The following is a 24,405-nucleotide window of genomic DNA, read 5'->3' as shown; positions in this document are numbered from 1 at the left end:
TATTATCTTCATATGAATCATACTCATTGTTATAGAAAGGGGCATAATTTTAGCTAAGTGTTTTTCTAGACCTTTATTCAGCCCCTCTTCACATGAGCTCTTCAATTAGGGATGGGGTGCAGGTGTTCTCTCATTCCAAGTCTGTTACCACAAACGCGCATTGTAAAAAGAAAACTTATCTCTGCAAGTAATTTCTCACGAGTAGATGAAGATCACAGAGCAGAATAATCTCCCACTGCAGTACAAACCAGATGTATTTAGAACAGTGTTTTAGTGTGTTGTATAGACAAGGATTTGTTTGGGCAAAACTCCTTTTGACCCAGAGTGGAGAATGTGAGCCAAGGGAATCTACTGCACACCTTGGTTGCAAGATTATCAAGGAAGAGCTTCAGCAGGTAACAGAGCAGCTCCTGGAAATACTGTTTCGCATGATAGTAAATATATTTTTTTCTTTTAATCAGAAGGGATGTTTCTGAACAATCAGCATAGGACTGTGGCACAAACCTTCCAGCCACACTGTGTTCAGAGCCAGGCACTAGTTAAATCCAGTCCTTGCTGGCTGAAGAGTAAAGGATCATCTCTTTTTAAGATAAAATTAAAGAGTCTGATAAATGCTCAGGGCCACATGAGATCCTGAAGAGAAGTGATCTGCAGGTGTGTGGAGTCTTCCACAAAGAAATGTTCACAGGTATTTGTTGTACTTGTAGGAAATGGAAATGGGTGTTCCTGTTTCTGTCAGTGATGATGCAGTCACACACTTGAAAGGAGCTTTATCCAAATGTCTGTGTGCCATCACATCTTCTGCTCTTGTGGTCTCCTCCCTCTTGGATTCGCACATTTCCTCCCCCTACAGCAGTGATGTGCAGCCAAAAATGCAAGTGCCCGAGTGTTAAATGGGCTTTGTATTTAACTCATGTAACAGGGCTAGGGTGTACTGCCTCCTTTCCTAAATTCTGGTCTGCAGGAGTATGTAAAAGCCCAGAACATGGAGATTCCACGTTTTCCAGGGCATTTGCACAACACTCCTCCCCTGCCCCCAACTTTATGTTTTGAGGGCTGTTATTTTCAATAGGACAGGCAGAACTTTAGTGTTTCAGTCCTGCAAGCTCAAATAGAGCTTTGCAATAATAAAATTTAGAAGTAGAGAACTTGAACCTGTAAGTTTGAAAGACTTCTTTGCAAGTATTTGCAAGTATGCAGTTACAGCTGCATGTAGTGGGAAGAGAGAGCATTTGTATTTGTGTAAATACATAAATTGTGTTTATTTGGGTGAATCACCTATATTGCTTAAATGGATGTTAATTGGGGTGATACTGTGTAGCTGTTTAGCTGTGTAGCCGTTTAGATGGAGAAAATAGAACTTGATTGAATGGAGGTCTCCACTCCAGGATGTGCCATTGGAGGTGTCTCCTGCACTGTGGAGTGGCTGCTCTGCCACTTCTGATTTTTCAGAAGAAACAGATTATATTTTTGCATCATTCAAACAGCAAAATGGACTGGCATCTTTTCCATCTCCTGTTCCTAAAGGGCAGGACAAAAACAGCATCAAAAGGTCACCAAGCCAAAGCAGTTCCTTTGAAACAATGAAATAGTTGTCATAGAAGCAGTGACTCATTGCTGTGTGGGAGAGGTGAGTGTTTGCCTGGAAGTGGCTCAGGGGGCTGTTCTGAGCACCACTCAGAACTGAAATTATTTGTGCTCTTCACTCTCTTCCTCAGGTTGGCTTCAAATGTTATTACTGTTTGTTTATGCTTTTTATGGCAATCATGAACCAGAAAATAATAATGGTAGATATTGTAAAAGCTCAGGAAGGAATGAAAAGGCAGCATTTCAGGGAGTCAGTGTGTGGCACTGAGGAAACAGCTCTAACTTTGGTGAGGTTATATGGGGTTTCACACTTGTTCTCTGAAGTACCACCCTTTTGAAGAGAATTGTGGAGACCTTTCACTGAATCCTGCAATGGCACAGTACTTCTTGCCAACACTAATACTGAGATATGATCGGGGTGGTGCTGACATGCATTAGCTTTAGCCACTTAGATAAGAAGTGTTTTAAAAAGGCACAGAGTTAACATCAGCTATGTGAATTGTATTATTTTGTTTAACTGTTTCTTGTCATTGCCAACAAGTTCAGTTTAGGCTAGATTTGGAGAATCATCTCATGAATTTTCAGACTGCACTGTTACTGAATTCAGAACATCTGCATATCCAAGCCCTGTCTGCAGTTTTGAAGGCTTTAGCCTTATGATCCACATCATAAATATGCACTTTGTGTACAAATTTTATGAAGGAAGATATCATTCTTAAAGCACTATATTGGTATCTGACCTTAGATACTGAAAAGGCTTTCTGCTTTTCCAGTTGAGTTGTTTAAATAGAAGCATAGAGTTTGCTTACTCTTGCTGAATCTGGGCTATCAAGTAATCTGGCATATTTGCAGCAGACATGAGTGCTTTGTTAATATGTGATCTAGGAATATTTATTTCAGACTATATTTAGTCTGCTTTTGTACTACTGTACATTTAATGTCCTTGTTGTTTTAAATTTCCTGAAGTGAAAAAGCAATTAGTGCATTTTAGAGGTGCATATATTATTTGGACCTGTTGTATCTCTTGAGCACTAGAACTTCCAGGGTATGGAGCTTCTAGTCGCAAATTTATGTTCTGATAACAAAAAAAAATAGTCAGCCTTTCAATTTGAGATACTTCTGGTGGTTTTTTTCTGTCACAGTATTTCCATTCTTAGTGAATGTGAGCAATCTGATTAGCTTGAAAGAACAAAGCCTCAGGTCCCTGGATGTGCTTGTGAGTGCTCTAGCAGCAGGTGTGTATGGGAGCAGCCTGGCCCAGGGTCCAGCCATGGGGAAACTGCTCTCCTGTGTGAGGACATGTGCCTGTGGCTGGATTCTGCTCTCCTGTGTGAGGACATGTGCCTGTGGCTGGATTCTGCTCTCCTTCTGTGTGGGGACATGTGCCTGTGGCTGGATTCTGCTCTCTTTCTGTGTGAGGACATGTGCCTGTGGTCGGATTCTGCTCTCCTGTGTGGGGACATGTGCCTGTGGTCGGATTCTGCTCTCCTTCTGTGTGGGGACATGTGCCTGTGGCTGGATTCTGCTCTCCTTCTGTGTGGGGACATGTGCCTGTGGCTGGATTCTGCTCTCCTTCTGTGTGGGGACATGTGCCTGTGGCTGGATTCTGCTCTCCTGTGTGAGGACATGTGCCTGTGGTCGGATTCTGCTCTCCTTCTGTGTGAGGACATGTGCCTGTGGGTGGATTCTGCTCTCCTTCTGTGTGGGGACATGTGCCTGTGGCTGGATTCTGCTCTCCTTCTGTGTGGGGACATGTGCCTGTGGCTGGATTCAGTGCCAGAGCCTCCTGGGAGTGGGTAAGACAGGTTCCTCCTAAAGGATGAATCACCAAGACAGAAATGAGAGCTGCTGATTGAATCCATGGGATCAGTCCCCAAGCCCTGCACTCACCTTTAGAGCTGTGTTTGCCAAAGCAATGTACATTCTAGGATTAGGCTTCTTCATCTTCTTCACTCTGAAATGCTGCTAACACAGCCACTTCAAAACACTTGAGTAAACTCCTTTAATAAGCTCTTTGTAGAGTGGGGCCTCAAAGCTGAACAGCTCTCTGACTTCTGTAGGTGACAGGCAGCAATGGTCTGTTTGCATTTTAGGTCTTTATTGCTGCGGGTTTAGGCAGATGTCATAGACCTTACATTGGGTTTGTGTATGGGAGAGATACAAGTTCCCTTTAGAGTATCTTCCCTTAAAACAACAGGAAAGAAGTTGTTTTCCTGTCTGAGGTATCAGTGTGAGATGCATACTTTAGATTTTTTAATCCTTCTTTATTAGCTGTTATTAGTTGATATCTCTAAGACCATCTTTTCACATGATTACTTTTCCTGGATGGCTTTACTTTTTCCATTGTAACAAGAATAAAACCTTTTTTCTCTCAGGTAATTTTCTAGCCAGTAAGAAACTATTGAATATCTTAGTGAAAGAGTCTTTATACGTCTTCATGTGAGTAGCTTTTTTTCACCAAACTGGTGCATATCCACATACTATAAATGTAATTTGAATTCTTAAGGTTGTCAAAAATGAATAGCTTGCTTCTTCTTACTGTCTGAAATTTATCTGACCAAGTGAAGTTCAGCTTAAAGCACAAATAGGTAATGAAACCAGCTATTGTGCAGGTAAGAAAATCTGTGATTAATTAAGTGGACCACATCTGGATGTGACCACAATCTAATCGTGAGGGGCTGTAAATAGCATCAAAGATTTGTGAGCGTTAGGTCTGTGGACAGCAGGAAATATTTGAAAGCCAAAGCAGGATCAAATGTTTGGGTAAAAATTATGGTTATAGCTAACCACAAATCAAGTGAGAGCCATTAGAATGTTGTTTGTTATCCTGTGGTTGAATGTAAATTCTCAGCATTGCTCCTTTGATTTGTAAAGCAAATGAGGGTTAGGCTGTGACCTTGAAGACGTGTGAGACATTGAAGTGAGACAAGCAGGCTCTGCTGCCTTTCTTGTGCTCTGCCTTGGGAGGTTTCCTGAAGCATGAGGGTTACCTCTTGCTCAAGCACAGCCATGGCTCCTCACTGCTGAACAGCCTGCTCAGTTTGTTTCCACTGAGGAACATGCACCACCAAACCCTGCCCTGGTGTCTGCACAGGCAATGCCTCCTACAGGGAACTGCTTCAGTCATGGGCTGTGCTGGCATTTCCCTGCTGTGCCAGTAAAATTGCACATGCTGGCTCTTACTCTCTAGCAGTTATAACATCTTCACTGGGGTCTCATTTACTACCCTTCACAGACAGAGAAATGAAAGGAATTATGTTTATCTAATTGTAAGAGTTAAAATCATACATGAAGGTCAAAGATTTTAACAGTAGCCAGAGAAAAGTAGCAGTATTATGCTCAGCTTCTTCACACATTGAGGGAAGAGCCATCCAGCCAATCTCTAGGCAGACCTGCTTAGATTTCAGAGGAGAAAACTCAGAGAAACTAGTGTTCTTCCTAGTGAAGAGGAGAGAGACTTACCAAAGGCAAGAAGTAAAAGTTGGGGTGAAAATAGCAGAAACTGACTGGGAGAAGAATCTGAGTCCACTAATGCAAACTGTAGCTCTGAAAGATGAGGAGCCAGAGCTTTCAGATGCCAAAGCAGTGTGTGCTTCCTTGTTCTAATCTGCTGTACTCCTGCCTGGAGGGGAAGGATTACATGAGCAGCATGGCTGTGATCCCTTACTGTCAATATCTTATTGTCACTTTCCCACTCTGAATTCCTGTGTGGCTGTTGGATACTGAGGGAGACTCTGAAGGCCTTGTTAAGGTCAAGGCACAGAACATCCATTCCTCTCCACTCATGTGCTGAACTTGTCAGTGAATCACAAGTTCAGACACAACTTGACTGTGGTACATCCATGATGGTTGATCTCAGTCTTCTCTTTTGTTTTTTGGGGTTTTTTTTGGTCCTTCCTACATTTGGAAATGACTTCCATGAGGATTGGCTCTGCAGACTTCCTGAGGGCTGTTAAGGTGACCAACCTGCAACTGAGCCTCAGGTTCTCATGCCCTAAATGAAGATGGATGTGGCAGTTACTTTTTAGACATCACCACCAATCACCATGACCTCATCTGGTCCCAAAGATTTGTGTTCATAAAATTTTCTCAGGTGCTTCCTAACTTGATCTTTCTCATTTTGCCAGACTCAGTGGAAGTGATTTAATTTGCACAAAAATTCATGTGAATGAAAAATCACGTACATACTTCTGTTTGACACACTTAAATCCAAAAGTCTTTTAGTATCTAACTATTTGTTAGTAACTAACAATTTGTTAGTAAATTTTACTTTGTGAAGACCATGGAATTGATAGAATTCTGCCCTGTCAAATCCATAAAGAGGCTGACTTCTGTGACTTGGCAAATTTCCAGTTGATGTCAACTTTGAAGTCAGTGAGGATTTCTTTGGAGAAAAGACATGAGGATTTGGATTAAAATATTTATTTATGATTTATAAATGAAGTCCACCTGGTCATCAGACAAGGAGAACATATGATACAAGAAGAAACAGTTTGAGTATTCTTTTTAATTTCAGTTTAGTAGAACATTTTATTTCATTCCAAAGCAAAAGAAATCCTTGGGTTGACTGAAAAATTTTAAAGAATGTATTACAGGTAGCAAAGCAGCAGGAGTTGTTACTGATGTGGTAAAGGCTAATTTGAAAAGAAGTGCAATATCAACTTCATGTTTAGGTAGGAAATTAATTTTTTTTATTGTTTTGCAAAGACCTACATTTTGATTTCACGAGGATTGTAAGTGCCACCTTGTGGACATCATAATTCTTGTGTCTCATTATAGGACACAGTGGTGAAGTAGAATAATAAAATTTTGTTTTAACATCTGTGACAGAAATTAGTTATGTTTTCTTTGAGATTTTGGAGATTTTGATTGATTTTCCAATATTGCTATTGATGTGCTGAGGTGGAAGAACACACTACTGCTGGCTTCAGTGGCTGTAAATAAAGCCAATACCTGTCTCACTGTGAAGTCCTGCTACTTCATGGTATTTGTAGTTCTTGCTGGAATTCCTTTGTTGATCCCTCTCAGATCTTTCTCCTGAGTAAGCTATCAATGGAATACCATGGGAGTGAAACCCCACATGTCTGGGGTTTTGACAAGCTCCTTGTGTTGTGACCCCCAATGTCCTTGTGTGAAAGTGGCTGGATGCAGTGGTTCATGTGATGTCAGCAAGTAGCCTGGGTGATTTTTGGGGGTGTGTGGGTTGCAGGGGTTTCTTTGTTGGACATCCTGGCTCTGGGTAGATCAGCTGTGCTGTGTTTGTGAAGGGTTTGGGGAATGTCTTGTCTCCAAAACATAGGTACAGTGATGCCTGCAAGCAAGCTCTGAGTTGGGCATTTCTACCCTTTTCACAAATTAGGCGAAATTTTATTCTGAGGAATACAGAATTCCTAATTACATGCAGCTGATTTTCTGCTCACTAATAACTTAAAGGTATTGTCATGAGGTACATGAAATGTCTGCTGCTTATCTTAAGGCTGTCTCCTAAGGATCTGGAGCTTCCTCACTAGCCAAGTCAAATTCAGCCTGTACTCCAGAAGTAAATCCCTTGTGCTTTGTCTGTTTGCTGCTTAGCTGTCAGCCACTCACAAATTCCTACTTATCTCCAGGCTATACTGATATAACCAATATCAAAATTCCAGGACATCAAATCTCTTCCTTGGCTTGCTGCTTAAGTATTTTCTCTGTTGTCACAAAACAGAAGCTGATTTATCTCAGATAAGTTGTTTTTTAAACTGTAAGAAGAAATGGCCAGCAGTGTTGTTTTTGCATAAACACAGTTATATCCCTGGTCATCCAGGATTCCTTTAGCATCTCATCTTTAAAGCTGTTTTATGCATTGTACAAATCAAGATCAGTTGGATGAGGCTTGGAACAATCTGGTTTAGAGGAAGGTGTCCCTGCCTGTGGCAAAGGGACTGGAACTGGATCATCTTCAAGGTCCCCTTCCAACCCAAACCATTCTATGATTCTAGGGAATTAATTTGTTTTAACTATCCTGTCCAGGTGTGTATTACTGAGTGGGTTGAAGTTTTTCTACTCCATGAACAGGTGGGTTTCTTCTCTGTCTAGATGCAGTATAAAGATTTCTCACATACCTCTTTTGGTGAGAATAGGCTGAGTGCTCACTTTTAAAGGAGATTAAGACAGGACTATGGAGGAAGTAGTTCTGCTTCTGTAGAAAGCCTATTTTGAATGATAACAAAATCAAAGCTCTCCACCTCTTTTCTGAGCAGCAGCTGTGGGAACATTGTTGTTCAGCTTTTCTTTCAGCTGAGGAGTATGCAGTCAGCATGATCAATGCATTACTGCTCATGGTGTGTTCTTGGATTTTGCCTGGCAGGATGTAAAAACCTGTTGGCTACCTTGAAGGCACCGAGTCTGAGAGCCCTTTGGGTTTTATTGCTTTTTTCCATACAGAAGACATTGCTGAAATGCTAATTCACAAAATCATTTCAGAATTGATTCTTCTCTGAAAGTCATGCTATTCTCAGTTGTTGTGTCCGAAGTCTGCAGTTGTAAGATCTTGGAAAAAGAAATCTTACTTTATTTTGCAGAGCATTGGCTGTGACGACTATCTGGGTTCTGACAAGGTGATTGACAAGTGTGGAATATGTGGAGGGGACAACACTGCTTGCAAAGTTGTGTCTGGAGTTTTCAAACACACGCTAACAAATCTTGGCTACCACAAGATAGTGGAAATTCCTGAAGGAGCTACTAAAATCAACATTACTGAGATGTCAAAGAGCAACAACTACTTGGGTAAGTTGCATCTCAGTGAATGAAGAATGCTTTGTGTGCTCGTGCAGCTGGGTGGAGGTTGTGCCAGGAAAGGCCTTCTGAGCAGTGTGAAATCAATGTCAAGAAGAAGAGAGGAAAGAAAAGAAATCATTTAACAGGTGTTTTGATCAGAACTAACTGGCTGTTTTTAATTCTGGATTGATCTTGCATGCCAAACATTGTAGACCTGTTACAATCTATTTCCCTGTCTGTCTGACTTGGCTTTAGTTTCTCCTTTCAACCGGTTCCACTGTGATGTTTCCCTTTCTCACATCATTAACCTTCACTGATCAGTCAAGAATCCAGCCAAGCAGATGCTTGTGTTTATAAAAGGCTGCTTGAGGAGAAAAGAGCATCTTCTGATTGCCAAAAACTTTCAGTTCTTTTAAAGTGAGATAATTTGATTTTGAGAAGGTACTTACTCACAGAATCCAAGGTCTTTGTACAGCTGTTTATTCAGAAGCAGGTCCCTAATTCGAAACCATGGAGGATCCTGGAATATTTATAGCAACATAACATCTTAATGTATACTTCTAGATGTGTATAGTGGGTTGCAAATTAGAGATTATGTGGAATTTATACCAGATCTGTATCAGTCTTGTGTGTTTTTATGGACTGTGGCATTCCCCACTGTAACCTGGTGTGTTCCCAGGTTTCAAAGCCCTTGGTTTGGCTACATTTGTGCAGGTTTTGTAGCAATTCTGGTGAGTGGACTGGAGAGAGAAGAGTTACTTATGATTTGTAAAACCTGCCCCTCACTCTTCAGTTTTCACCATCCTTAGATCTGTCTTTAAAATTACCATTGCAGATGGTAAAATTGGAGCCATCTGAGGACTTCTGTGCTGGCGTGGTGTGGTTATTGCTAGAAACTGTCTGGCTGTACTAGAAGTTCCAAATGCCAGTCCTCTTGTTGGACTGCTGTTTTACCTCCCTTCTGGTGGGTAAAGCATCTCAGCTGCTGCTCAGGTGCAAAAAAGGAAGGTGCTCATTATGGAATTGCTTTTACTCTCTTTTCTACTTTCTTCCCCTTAATTCCTGCTGAAGCTGGAATGAGTTCCACAGAAATGTTGCCTGTAGATGGGAGTTTATTATGGGGAACAGTCTGAATTGGAAAGTGAGTTTTATAATTTTACCAAAAATTTACTTCTAATTTGAAGAAATAGAATAAGCTACCCTCAGTCCAAGAAAGCCAAATGTTCTGAACCTATTGCCTGGGTGGTCTTCTCAGTTCTTACTTGTCTTGGTTTCATCCAAATGAGGTTTTGATATGTTATATACCAATATACACCAGCATTTGTTATTTCATGAGAACAGTGTGTATAGCATCCATCAACACTGACTTAATTGATGATGAACTAAACCAATAATTCTTTCTAAAGAATTTCCATGTACATTTGGTAGAAAATGGGTGAGAACATAGCTGACTTGGCAGTACAGTGGAAGTAGTGACACTACTAATATATAAAATCATGGAGCTGAATGTAATTTTGCTGTCAGATTTATGTGCCAGCATCTGAAAACAGCTGACAGAAAAACTCCCTTAACTATATTAAAATGTCCTGAGCCACTTGAACATTTTTGTAATGGGCAGGACAGAAAGAGAGTAACATTTTTGTTCAAAAATATCCAGGCTGTTGGCATGTATGGGAAAGTGATAGAGTTTTTCTTTCCCATGCTACTCTTTATCCCCTGAGCTCTTGGTTTATGCTATCATCTTTTCTTTCTTTTTTTTTTCTTTTTTTGTTTTTATCCATTTCATATGTTTTATTTAAAAGTGCTGGTATGGATTTAGTCTGCTAAATTTGCCAGCTCCCTCCCATGTTAGGAATTCTTGAGGATGTAATTCCAGCCTAGAAGGATTCCAGCCACTCTGCTTACATTGTTACACAATAAATTTGGTTTATTGAGGCAGGTGAGTTACACCAGGACAAAATTAACATGTTCAAGCAGATCAGAAAGCTGAAACTAAGAGAAAGGCTTATCAAACAATTTATTGGACAAGTGAAGTGGTAATTCTGCACTTGGTTTTTTGGTGGTCACAAAATTCTCACTGATAAAATAACATTCAGAATTTAGACATTTTTATAGTGCACATAACACTGGTGGATCTGGGAAACGCGAAAACTCAGATCAGGCATTTACTGGTTTCTCTATATTTTTGGTAATAAGCAGAAGTCTCAAACTTTAAAAATAACAATAAGAAATTTAAATTATCCTTATGCTGCAGCAGCAACAAGAAAATTAACCCAGCAGCCATTCCTTTAAGGATGTAATTGAGTGCTTTGCAAAACTGAATTTTCAATACCTTTTTCTGTCATAATCCAGTTGTAGCTATCAGAGCTGCTTGTAAACACCATTCCCTTTTTTTTCCAAGGAGCATAAGTTGGTTGCTTTTGGTTTTCCTTTCACTTTGTACATTTTAGTTCCTTCAATGCAAAATTGGAAGTCAGCTCAAGGTCATTAAGATTTTTTTTAGGAGATGATGGCAGGTGTTCCTTGATATCAGTTACCCTGTTTTTCTCTGTTTGGGAGAATTGCCTTGAGTTCCATGTGCTTTCATTAGGCAGATTTACCAAGCTCCACACTTTCCTCTAAAGTACTAAGCAAGTGAGTGATCAGGAGTGTTCACAAGGAGGTATTTCTTTAAAATCAGGAGGTGCTGGAAAAAGCAGGCAAGAATATGAGTTTCAGACTCAGCTAGAAGTCGTCCAAACGTTTGAAAGCTTCTCCGTACTGCTTTTGTGAACTATTTTGTATTAGTCTATTGCTCATTTTGGTAAAGCCCTCATAAAAAGCACAGCTCTATCGTTTCTGCTGAATATGATTCAGCTTAGTGAGTTTTCTCATTTTGAGGACTGCATTTTTGGCTTTTGCACACAAGCTGGAGTGATTCCAGAATAAAATGTTTAAGTTCTTGCCACTGGAAAACAATAAACTTCTGTTAAAAAGAGAATGTATGGCAATGGTATATAAAGCTTTAAGGTGTTCCTAGAATTTTATCTGGGTAGTCAGAATATGAGGATTAAATATGCAGATGGGCTAATTGCTTGTTCAGGGAACTTTGTAATTAACTTTTCATAAAATCCTAGTTTGGAATGAATTGAATTTCATGCAGCACAAACAGAGTATTTTCTTCGCCCCCTGCCCAAGTAGTCCAATTCCTTTTAGGCTTTCCATTTCTTGTGGAACTTTACTGTAGGAAGAGTGTCGATGTGATAAAGAAAAATATTTTAGCGGTCAAGTTGGGAATGGGCTGCAACATTAACTAGTGTGTCTTAGTGAGCCAAAACAGACTGACTCTAATAGAGCCACGAGGTGTATCTGAAATTCCCCAGGAAACATCTCATGCTGGTTTTCTAGTGTGTGTTTGTTGGGAAAGAAAGCAGTCCAGTTTTGGCGTGCTGTATAACAGCTATTCATAACTATTAATGATGTATTCATCAGGCTGTATATTTACTCTGGTATTTTTTTACAGTTGAGAGAAAAAGCTATGTATTACCAGCTCTGTAAAGTGTAGAGAAGCCTATGGGCTGCACAGCCCTGAGCTATGTCAGAATGACTTCTCAAAGTTGTTTTCAGCAGTATTTTCTTACTGGCTCACGTGTAACAGAACCTTTTGGTAACAGAACTGCTGACCTTGGCCAGACCTTTCCATTGGCAAAGCACTTGTGTCACATGCTAGAGACAAAGACATACTTCTTATCCCACTGGTAATCATCATCTGGACAGTTCTCATACACTGACATGGGAAACTTGCCACTGAATTAAGTAGGACCGTGATACCTTCAATGGGACCAGCACGTTACAGCACTTGTGCTGCAAAACATGTGGGTTGGAGTATAAATGCTTCTGCATCTTTGGGATTGGGATTTGAGATAATAGCAGAATTTAAAGCCAGATAACACAGATCTGAAGTGATTATTTGGAATGTGCTTTTTTTGCATATTGTGTCTTGAGAACCTAATTGAAAGAAGCTGGTTGCTATCCATATCCACAGCCTCAACTGCAAGGCACTCTGTTGGGAAGGAGGTGTCAGCAGTTCAAATTAAAATTTAGCTTAATGCAGAATTGAACAACGCAGTGCTTGAAAATGTGTTAGTTTTGAAGTACACTGCATAATGAAGTTTAATGGAGATAATCTGGTAATGTCTGTAACTGAAGGAACAGTTTGTTTCTGGGGCAGTGTGGAGTCCTGTGGGATTGGGGTTGAGTGCAGGAGAAGGCAGCAGACACTGCCTGCCATTGCAGGGCCCTGAGGGTCTGTCCAAGGGAAAGGGGATCATTCCCTGTGTGGGCAAATCTCCTAACATTTTCCTTCTTACCTGAATGCTGTTTTCTACAAAGATGTTTGTTTCACAGTGAAATTATTTAACTGTTAATTGTAAAGCTCATTACAGTTCCTTCAGGGAATGTATTGTGTATTTCAGTTTTGTTTTTCATGGAGTTAAGTCACTTCAGCCACTAAATGAGATAGAGACATCTTTGCATCTAATCCGTTTTCCCTGCTTTCTGTAAAATGATACTCTGCTCTTTCTGGCATCTTCTATTAGCACATGCCAGTATACACAATTAATGATTAAAATAAAAGTTGCAGATTAATATTTCTTTAAACAAAGGTCCAAGGGATGTTAAAAGCACTATTGTGAATATTGGTGTGCCTGAACGGGAATATGATTTTAAGGAATTTGTTGTATGAAAACAACAGGGCTTGATACTAATGGGGCTCTGAAAAGAAATGGGGCTCTGAAAACCATTTTTATTCAGTATTCCCTGTAGCAGATAACAGTCAAACAGTACATCTCCTGATGAAAGATTGTTAGCAACTCTTGAACTTAAAATAACATTTTGAAATCACTTTAGAGATTCAAAATTACAGCAAATAAAGGCATTAGATTAGAACACTGGCAGGAATTTAGAAGATAAACATTGATCACAGCTGTGATCATGTGAAGAGCTTTATAATATATATACTCACTGATTTCCTTCATGTGGTGCTTATTAAGTCAACTAATATACTTCAAAATATACTTTTTTAATTGCTGGTAATAATTGTTTTAGTTTTATTTTTTACACAAGATTAAATGTTTCTGTGCAAAAAAAAGATGCAATGAATACAGCAATATGGAGGAGAGGATGCACATTGGAATTTTTAGGGCTTGGAATGAACTTTATATAAGGGATCTGCTTATAATAAACTCCTGTTCCAGTGCTTCAGTGTGCCTTGGGCTCAGTGGCTCTCCCACTGCACGAGAACTGTCAGTGCTCCATTGATAATTCTCACATTTCTGTTCAAAACCAAAGCCTGCAGTTTGTCATTTGAGTTTATGGAGTGCTGTAACCCAAAGCTATGCTGCTATGGCTGTTTATTGTGATGGATTTGAGACCTTCCCAAGGACTTGAACATTGTATTAATCACTGAGTGCATCCCTGTATGTGTCAGGGCATCTGAGTTGGAGTGTCTCTCTTGCATCTGTGGCTTTCTGAATGCATTACTTAAAAACAAATGTAATTACAATATCTGGATAAGAATAACTATTTTTTTTACCTTTTGTCCTTTTTACTCTTGACTGTTCTCTGCTGGAGTTAAACAACAAAGATATTTCTTAGTACAGCCAACAATGTGCTCCCAAATGTGGAGAAAAGATTTAAGGAATCACTTCTTAAATAAACTGAAGTTAGACACAGCAAGTTCAAATCACAAGGAAACTTCAGAGTGAATTAGTAGTGTCTGAAGAGGCAATTACAGAATTACAGTCAGTGTGTAAACTTAAGCAGCACATTTTGAATAGTGTTCCTAAGAAATGCTTTTTATGATTAGGTACCCTAGTGAAACTATTGTGTCCCTATTTCCTGAATACTGAACTGGAGAGTCGGGAGAAACTACACAGGAAAATAAAGGACTTTGGGATTTTTTTGGAATATGTTTGCAAATCAAACATTCTGATAAAAGCATGGAACTGGCAATAGAAGTTGATAACTCCTGGTTATTGACTTTTGCCTTGTCTCTTTGTCTCCACTCAGTTGTGTCTTTCAGTGCTTCAGATTCTATATTTGGTCAAATATTTTCTGACTCTTCCAGACTGGCCATTAATAGCTGCTTTAAAAATTTTGGGGCACCTTAAAAATTTCAATTCAATGTCAGTTGTAGAAGAGACCTGATGAGCAGAGAAGACTCTGACTTTTTCCAGTTAATTCAGTTTAGTTAGCTAACATTACTAGCTGTAGATGTATTGATTCTCTGAATTAATAATGATTTTAATTAATTGCTCTCTGTGAGGCCGTGCCTTAATTCAAAAGCAACACAGGTCTCCGAAGAGACTCATCTTTCTCACCAGGGATTTAAAAACAGCCTTGAAACTGAAGTGTCTAATGCCAGCCTATCCAGAAAAGTGCTTTTCCATGGCTGTTATTTTATGCACAGAAGCCCAGGGTCTGATCAGAAAACATGCATTTTTCAGCAACTACCCAGTTCAGTGCCTGTGATTTAATATTGCACTAATTGCTGACAGATTCCCTTCAGCATTTCTGTTTAACTGGGTGTGCTGGCCTGAGAAATTGAATAGGTCACATTTCCTTGAGCTGAAAAGTGTAGTATTGTGGTTGGTTGGTTATGGCTAAATGGGTTTTTATGGTGATTTTTAATAATTTCATGGTCTTCTTCTGCAAACTGCAGTTTCAGTGTGTGTGGGGCCTACAGCTTGCTCTGACATTACCTTTACCATAGCCAGTCTGGCTCCCATATTTTGTGTGAAGGGTTCAAGGCAATGGTGGAGAGGTATGAGGAGTCTCTGCTTTATGCCTGGAGATGACAGGAATCTCAGAAGCATATTCTGGCAAGAAGTTTTGGATCAGCCTGAGCTTGGATCTTGCTCTTTGTGGTTGTATTCCTGTGTCTGTGGATAACGTATGAATAGATAAGCTGGGAGGGAGAATTTAGACCAGCACAAGTTTGCTTCTAATGCAGAAGGGTTATAAACCAATAGGAGACAGTATATCAGGACAAACAGAGATGTGTAATTGCTCCATTTCTAATATTTCTCACCTGTAGTTCATTATAGGATGTCCAGTTCTCCCTGTACACACACTTACACTTCTATATCCTCTCAGTTATTGTCCTTAAAATGGTTTCAAATTGATTTTCTGCAGGGAGTGTTTCTTTCACTAAATAAATGTTCATCTTACTACAGCCAACATGTATTACTTGGCTGGGATGACCATTTACTAAAACCCTTGATGCTGTTAAGACTTTGGATGGAATTCAACCCTAATGAATTCAACTCCACTGAATTCAAGTTGCACAAGCATCTTACCTAGTGTAATGACCTGTAGTTGGAACAGAATATATCCAGGACATTATTCTTTGCTGACCATATATTTTTTCAACTACTGCTGTTGCTTAAATAATTACAATTTAGAATTTCTGGCAGGGTTATCTTATTATAGTAAATTCCAAGGTGACCTTTTCCCTTCTGGCTTCATTAAATAGCCAGCTGCTATCTAATACTCTGTATAGTGATCTGTAGGGTTCCAGGCACGTTTTGAAATCGTACAAAAGAAATACTTTCTCAAAAGCTAGTTTATTTATTTTTATATAATAAATGGCCAATCTTAAAAAACATTACAAAAAGACAGACTTTGCTATTCCTCTGGGTGATGGAGAATACTCTTTCCTCTGGCCTCAGGTTAAGCCTTGATGGCTGGGTTAATTTGTGTGTCCCAGCTTTCCACCACTGTCACAAAACAGTTCTCCGCAGGTCACTTGCCTGCAGGTCAGTGTTTTCACTAAGGATCTTGAAATAAGTTTCTTCTTGTTTGCTGAGGGCAGGAGGTCTGAGGGATAGCCCTGTGCTGGGGTGCTGAGCAAGAGGTGCATTGCCTGGAAGGCTGATAACTTTGCACCTAGTCTCAATCTCCAGGAGAAATCTCCATGTTGCTGTTTTTCCAGCTACATGGCTCCTTGGCCTTTATCCTTTGCATCTTAAAGAAGAGTATGGATGTTTCTTTCCAGCTGGCTGTGCTTTTTGGCTCATACCTGCTCATTGGTGGCAGTGGTCATGACCAGTTTTGGAACCCATAAAAATCACATTTTCATTTCCTAGTTGTGTCATCATATGACAGAGGTGGTGGTGCATTCTTTTACCATGTGTTTGTAAGCATTGTTCTTATAAAAACAGCACTTGCTACAACAGAGCAGCAGCTGAAACCTGCTGTTGCTTTGATGATCTGCCCTGCAAATACATCATGTGAACAGCAGCCAGCAGCAATGAGTCCCACTGAGGTGTTGGTTTCAAAAGTTTTGTATTAAAAGAATGGTTTTTTCCTTCTCATTAAATAGGGAAAGATTGCTTTGAAAGGCAGGGAAAGGATAAAGAGCAGTATGCAAAACAATGAGAGGGAACTCAGAAAGGCTGGTTGTTCAATTTGACATGTAAAACACCCAGAAATCTGGTGGCTTATATAACTTTGCAAACCCCCTTGGCATGGAAGCCTCTGGAGAACTGACTCTGCAAGATTTTCAGTATTTCCTGCTTCTTGTCAGACCCCAAAATCTTTAATTTCAGCCTTTCTCACAGTGTTTTGATTAGACTTCTGTTTCCAGTTATGGACAGAACTAAGGAACTTGAATGCAAAAATTTCAAAGATGATGCATTAAAACATGAAAGAGATGGCCTGTTTGAACAGTTTTTATTAATCTGAACCCAATTAATGGGACCTTTTTAGATCTCAGAGCTTTAGATTATTTTTGTCTTCCAGCTGATGACCAAACCACCAAGCAGTTTCCATGCAAACACTCCCTTGAAGGGTGCAGAGTGTTTGGAATATCAACACATTGTTTGTTCAAGGCTTCTTAAAATACCTAAGCTCTCTGAGCAGTGGGTGCTAATGGGCACCTTTTGGTGAGGGCATTTCATGGCACTGGGCAATCCTCAGTAAAATGAATTCTCCTCTAACTAATGCAGCTGACTCTGCTTCCACTCCATTCTCCCTTAGTCCCTATAAAGGCCAGGACAGGACTGTGATGGAAATTTCATGTACTCTTTGGAAGTTATTAGCTTTGGGAGTTGATTAAATCCTTCACATGTAATCTATTGCTCAGCTGTATTTTACCTGATATAAACACTACTTTATTGTTAGCAAAGTGTAGTCATTGGTGTGATACAATACTGTTCTCCTTTTCTTACAAATTTTAATTCAAAATTAATTTTATTCTGACCTAGTTGTGCATAAAGAATGATCAGAACCAGTCCAAATTCATAAAGTATCCATAGGCAAATTCCCAAATCTCATGAAGACACAATTCTTCCCTTTCGTGCCAAGAGGAGAAGTTGTTACTAATTTAAATAGTTGTTCAACTGCTACATAACAAAACTTTAGAAAAAATGGTTGAGAACCTGGTTTCAATTGTCACAGATATTTCTGTGCAGCATTCTTTGATTCCATAATCTTATTTTATTCTGAACAAAATTCTCTTTTGGATTGAGAAAAACCTTTCTTTGTTCCTTAAGCATCCCTTGATCTAGTCAGATAGAATGTGTTCTTACATCTTTGATTCTGTAAAAGAAACTTTCTCTTTTTTTTGCTGTTCCTTCTCTTATTTCCCTTTGAACTGCTCAATTTCAACATTTTTGGGTTTTACCCTTTTCAAAATCTCTTTTAGTAAAATAATCACCCAGTAGAAATTCTACATGATTAGTGGCTTCATGGTTGGAACCAATAAAGAGATTTCATCTGCAGAGAATATTTTTATATTGCGGCATTAAATTCCAAAAGAAATCCAAGTCCTTTCTAATACACAATATATATGGGGATTTAAAACTTGATTTATAGACTGTATGATTAAGTTAGTCAAGGGAGATTAAACTTTATCCTTTATTTCTTAGCTTGCCCAGTGTCTTTGTTTTCTATTGAATATTACTTCAAACACTTTGTGTCAGAAGAATTTGGGTGCTTAGAGGCACTACAGACCCAGTCTCCCTTTCATATTTGTACCCATGGCTGCTGTAGTTGCCCCATGGTCATAACTCCATTTTTTGCATACCAAATTTCTGTAATTCTGAAAATGCTGGGAGTGTGTTGGTAGATGTGGGTCAGGTGAATGTCTGCTGTGAGATTGAGGGCTGGCTTTTATGAGCTACCTGGCAAAGGTTACCAGCTTGCATGGCTCATTTAGACATGGCTTAGGGACCCCAGGGCTGAGCAAGTGAGGATTTGCTGAGCACTGATAACCATGAAGAGCCAGGGGAAGGGTTTTAAAGGCACAACAGCCCAGCTGCAGCTGTTGTTGTTTGGGTTATTCCTTAGTCCATCACCTTCAGTCCATTCTCCGACTCTAGCTTTTCTGTGGAAGAGAAGAACAGGGCCCTGAGGCAGCACATGGTCACTCAGGGTGAGTGTGTGGCACCTGAACAGCCTCCTGTGGGTGCTGAGCAAGGAACACCTGAACTGGGCTTCCATAAGGATTCTGTGCTGGAGCTCCATGGAAATCACGGCAGGTCAGCCTCAGGGAGGATCAAGAGCAGAGCTGCTGGGAGGACTCTTAACCAAGAATGGGAACATTTAAATGAAAAGCCATACCTGAGCTTTGGAAAACTTGGAAAAGAGATGTGATTTATTGGTGAAAAAACAATGAGACCTAGTCATTGAATTACTTGTAAGGACCTAAGGCAACAACACCTTAGTGTGTGATGTGTCTGCTGATGTTCAGTCAGACTGCAGAATTAAGATTCCTTCAATAAGTGGAATTAAAAGTTTACTGTTGAATTTCCATCATAACACTTCATCATTCTCTTTTAGGTTTATATTGCAGAGGACTGGGGGGATTTAATTTTTCTCAAGTGTCTGGCAGAACTAGAAGAGGTTGTTCTATATTCAGAATGATAGTTCCTCAGATTTTTTGATTGTTCTGACAAAAAAAAATTTCTTTCCTTCCCCAAGCCTAATTAATGCAGGGGAAGGCCAAGTAATGGAAATTTGTTTGGTGTGAGCTTAAATTTATGAGGACACAATACCTTTTTTCAGTTGTCTTCTGCCAATTTAAAAGAAAAAAAAATAGGACAGTGAAGCATGATATAGTCCTGCATCTGTGTCAATAGGCTGTAACTTTTCAGCATCAAAATTTTCTTTTGCATTTTCAGCAGACTTCTGAAGAAAAGTCTCTCATGTGTCTGTTGAAACAAAAGCACATAGTCTTAAGAAGTTCTGACTTCTGACTTTCCCTATTGATACAGGGAGAATTCAATTTTTCCTCTAACCCTTGCCTCGCTAAATAGCTCATCATAGCTCATCCCTGAAGCTTTTGAGTCTCTAGTTCAGAAGAGTTGTTGTGGATTTTTTTGAAACTGTTCATTGAGTCCTAATGAGCACCAGACCTAGTTTATTGTTCTGCCAGCAGTTAGCTTTATTAGAGGGAGAGCTATTTTGCATTGAAACTTCAAAGTTTTGAGTTACTTTAAGCAAAGGTTCACTGCTTTATGAATGAACTGAGGATTCCTTCCCCATGCCTGTTTGTGTGACTTCAGTTCTGAGCAGTTGTGCAGATTTTGGAGAACTACAAAGGAAAACTACAGAATTTTATTCTGCTCTGTTTGTGAAGGAGAGTCACATGTTTGTAATTTAGTACATTGCCATGAACCTTATAGATAGTATAATTAATAAAGATAAACATAGGAAATTCCATTAATGTGTTCAGATTAACATTGAATTAACTTGTCCTGGCAGTGGCCCTTGGGAGTGTTCCTTTATGCCAAAAATCTGTGCTATGTCTTTAGCATCTCCACTGCACACATTGTTGAAGCAAAGGTGAAATCAAACAGAATAATTTTTTTCCTGCCTTGGGATATACCTAAAAGTTGAGGAGGAAGAGACAGGGAGTGTGGAGTGGGATGTAAGCATTTGTGTTTTATTTCAGCATCATCCCTAATGCAGATGTAGCAATAGAAATGTGACACTTTCCTGGAGGTGAGTTGATGAAGGCTTTTTTCAGTCTTTTAGCTTCATCACTTGTCTTAAGCAGAAAACAATGGTAATGTGGTTAGGATACCTATGAGGTCTAACCCAAATCAGGCATGTTGGAATGTAGCTAACCTTTTAATTTAGTTATATGCATTTCCATGGCATTAATTCTGTAGGTGCTGGGGAGCACTCTGTAGAGACCCTCAACTCTGCTCAGTATGAAAGTGTTAATAAGCTGTCTGTCAGATTGTAAGGTGTGAAAATCTAAACCTCAGAGTGCTGCATGTTAGAACACAGGACTATTGTGACAAAGCACACTGACTTGATTACACAGTGATGTTACACAATTTTTAGTGTTTCCTTAGTGTATTTTGTGTATGCATCTGAGATTTTCCTGATGAACTTACTGCCATTAGTAATGGACTAATGCTGTTTTCTTTCCAGTTGGTTGAATTGTGTAATTTTAATTTACTATGTTTGAATTTTCATCCTGTCTTTGAGGTAGAATGAATTAACACTCAACTGTGAATTTACATGATCAGATTATGGCATATGCTCATATGTGAGTCATCTCTTGCTGTGGCCTTAACATTGGTACAGCATTGTTTATGTGGAGTCAAATTCCTGTTGGATTTTGTTTTTATCAGGAACTGGTATCTGTTCTGCATCCCCACCTAACTGGGCTTTTTCTTCCCTCCTCCAGTATAAAACAACCATCCTGTGACTTTCTTCCCTTGAAAACTGTGATAAAACCTTTAATTTCTGAGTTGCAGTTCTTAGCTCTGGATCTGCTTTCTCTCTAAGGCAGTTCAGTGCCACCCCTTGCAAGGGGAAAAATTCTCTCACTAATTGTGCAGAATAATGGAACAGTGGAATTCACTAGGTCTGCAGAAGTGCTGACTCTGGCAACTTAAAGCCTTAAAACCACACTCTCCAAGTCAGGTTTTTCAACCAAATGTTTAATGTTAATAGTAATGTGTGTAATTGGTCTGAGTTAGTGAAGTCCAGGTCTGTTTTGGCACATTGTACATCTGATAAATTACAGACATCTTTTCCAAAGCACTGGGTTTCAAATCAGAGATGAAAGTGAGGTGCAACCAAAGGTGCTGCTTGTTGGCATCCTCAGCAGAAATGATGGAATGGAATTAAATGTTTATTTAGAACCTCCTGGCTGGCATGATGATCCAGCTTTCAGAGTCCATATCCATGGACTAGAAATGATCTTCTGAGGGAATGCAGTAACAGGCCAGAGCTTTCGTCTCCTGCATGCTTCAGCATTCACAGTGCCCCTGAGCAGAGGCAGAGCTGCCCAGGTTTCCTGCTCTTTGAAAGGCTCCCAGACTTCAGTAGATTATTAAGATATTCCAGAAGTATTTCAAGACACTGCCTCTTAAAATTAATCATAAATAGCAGTGTAGCTGTTTAGGGCCTCAAATCCATCCAGCATGCCGAGTCGTTCCAGAGGGAAAGTGGAAACAGTGACTAAAACTTCTTGCTGTGCAAGGCTGCCCTCCTCTACCTTCTCTCAGTGGTGTTTTCTGCTGAAATCCACCAGTGTATGGGTTTGTATTTCATGCCTCCATCCAGAATTTGGCTTTTGAAACAAAAGCTCCTTGGTTCTTTGAGAAAATCATCACAGAAAGTCCTTCTTATCTTCAAAGTGTTTTTCTGACATTAATTAATTGGATCCTCATGATCCTGTGAGCAGGGTAAGGAGCAGGGTGGAAGTGCCCATCAGGCACTCCTACTGTACTGAGCACTTCTGCAGCCTAGCTGGAAAAAATGTTTTGTTTTGTTTTTGTTTTTTATTTCAACTGCCCAAATAACTTTAAAAGTGTTTGAAAAGCAGGGCATGAAAATTAAAACTACTTGTGAACTTTGAGCAGACTTTTATGCATTCGTGCTTGTGGATGTAAGAAAGCTGCTGCTAAACAAGCAGGGGCAGATCCTGCAGCTCCCAAATTACAATGGGGCCATTGATTCCCTTGGGCCTGGGCTGCCACAGGCCAGCTGAAGGGCCTGGCTCCTTGCTTGGGAAGCAAAGCAGTGTAGAGTAAGACCTAATGTGAATAAAGAGCTTTAAAACCTAGCCATCAGAATGGGAGTACTACCTCAAATGAAGATGCACTTGGAAACAGATGGAATAGATTTTGTGTGACAGTCAAGAGAAAGACATGTTTAATAAATTGAAAAGAAAAACAAAACAAAATAAAGTTATTGGTATTTGTGGATATAACCTAGTATGGAAGTGGAAAATATTTTATCTCTCCACTGGATTACTGAAAATTCCTTTATCTCTCAAATGAGCATTATCCTAAACTATCTGACAGTAAGTAAAGGGAACCATTTTGTATTTTGGTATTTAGGGTGGGGTTTGTCTTCACTGAAGTTAATCAGAAAATGCTGTTAACTGCTGAAGTTGCTGTGTGAATTTTTGATAGGATTATAAATGAAAAAATGTGCAGTGTTGAAACTCATTTAACTTGGAATAAATGCATGTCAGTATTGTCCAGAAAGACCTTTAATATCTAGTTCACATTGTCAGTTCATGGTCAGATATTTTTGTTAGAATTTATGGTCTTCTAAGATAATACAAGCATGATGTTTAATTTGGAAGTAAAATAGTTGTTAATTGAATGGGTTGGGAACTTGGAAACATTGAAACAGTGATTGATTAAAAGACTGATAAATACCATGTTAGACTATGAGTGGCATTTCAATCTGCCAATTTAAAATGAGCAGTGTAACTTGCACTCTGTCAGGTTTGTAGCATCTTCCTTTTTAGTGTAGGCAGAAAGGAGCCTCAGAGATGGGAGAAGAGCTCTTGATAAATTCATGATCTGCTAAGTTTGGTATGTTGCATAAAGGTGAGCCTGCAGTGACATGCTGTCCTTCTTGGTCATTGGCAACCAGGGTGGCAGAGGGCACCCTCAGAGTGCAGCAGTAATCCTGGGGTTTGGACAGGTTTTAACGTGGAGGTGGTGGTGGCTCTTTGGTCTGTTTGTGTGTGCAAACAATTAAAAACTCCTGGTTTTGTGCAATAGGCATAGAAGGTCTTCATTCTTTACAAATTTAATTCAGTTATGTGTTCCCCTTTTTCTGCTGCTTTATTGTTCCTACTCTGCTTAAGTAAGCATTAGAAACCATTATTGATCAGTGCCTTGAAGCTCTTAGGCTGTTTCCAGCATTGGTTGCTGGATGAAGTGCTGAGCTCCCTGCCCTGCTCCTGGCTGAGAGTGATGAAGAAGCCTTGTCCCTGTGTGTTAACACTGAGCTCAGTTTGCTGTGGCACCAGCAGCCATCTATTCAGGATGGTAATAACTGAAAATGGTGTTACAACGCCCTGCAGTCTTTCTCTTCATGATGCTTTAGCAGTGGAAAGAAACAGTGTGCTTACATTTGTATTTGAGAAAGGAATTGAACCCTTTTGTTGCCATTTTTGTTTATTTTTAGGCATTTGGGTTGGTTTGGGGTTGTGTTTTGGCAGGTTCTTTGAGCAGAGGAGAATCTCAGTACTGATGCATGTGATGATTTTGCTGGCTTGAATGGAAGAGACATTGTTGGATCAGCTGCTTATGGCTTTGGATGAGGTGGACAGGGTTTGGGCTTTAGGAAAGTTTTTTTTTTTTAGGCAGCTAATATAGAAACAAACAAAAAAGGTAAACAGAAAAGAAAATGTTGGAGGAAGTAAAGAAAAGAAGATGCTAAGTGAAAGGCACTATAAAGGGAAATACCAAAACTCATTCAAATGAAGACTCACTCTACCAATACATCTTTTAACATGCTAGTAAATATTTTAACCTGGATTTATCTCTATATAAAATCATCAAGGAAGTATCTGGGGATTGCTGGTTACTTGGATTGGTAATAGTCTTTGACACAGACTTTCTGGTTCAGTTAATTTGTTCAAACTTACCTTGTACATTTTTTTAAATGTAGGTGACTCAGCAGCTTTATGGAGTGATTGTATCTGCAGTTCAATTGCTTTTTGTTATATAATACCTACCCGAGCTCTGCAAGCCTTGGCAGTTACTCCCAGCCTACTGTGCTGTGCACAAACCAGTTGCATTCTACATGTCTAACCTC

The 24,405-nt window shown here is 39.6% G+C and overlaps 1 protein-coding gene across 4 annotated transcripts in view; it reads left to right on the top strand.

The window, feature by feature from the left end:
* THSD4 (thrombospondin type 1 domain containing 4) overlaps positions 1-24,405 on the top strand; it is a 236,275-nt gene that overhangs the window by 171,412 nt on the left and 40,458 nt on the right. For all 4 annotated transcript variants that reach the window (XM_074549455.1, XM_074549454.1, XM_074549456.1 and 1 more), the window contains one exon: positions 8,145-8,349. In XM_074549455.1, the coding sequence (XP_074405556.1) occupies positions 8,145-8,349 (205 nt within the window). The remainder of the gene's footprint in view (positions 1-8,144; positions 8,350-24,405) is intronic.

This window comes from Zonotrichia albicollis, chromosome 11 (assembly GCF_047830755.1).
Source record: "Zonotrichia albicollis isolate bZonAlb1 chromosome 11, bZonAlb1.hap1, whole genome shotgun sequence".
Taxonomy (NCBI): Eukaryota; Metazoa; Chordata; class Aves; order Passeriformes; family Passerellidae; genus Zonotrichia; species Zonotrichia albicollis.
The sequence above is the reverse complement of the archived record's forward strand: the minus strand, read 5'-3'. Positions and strand labels throughout refer to the sequence as shown.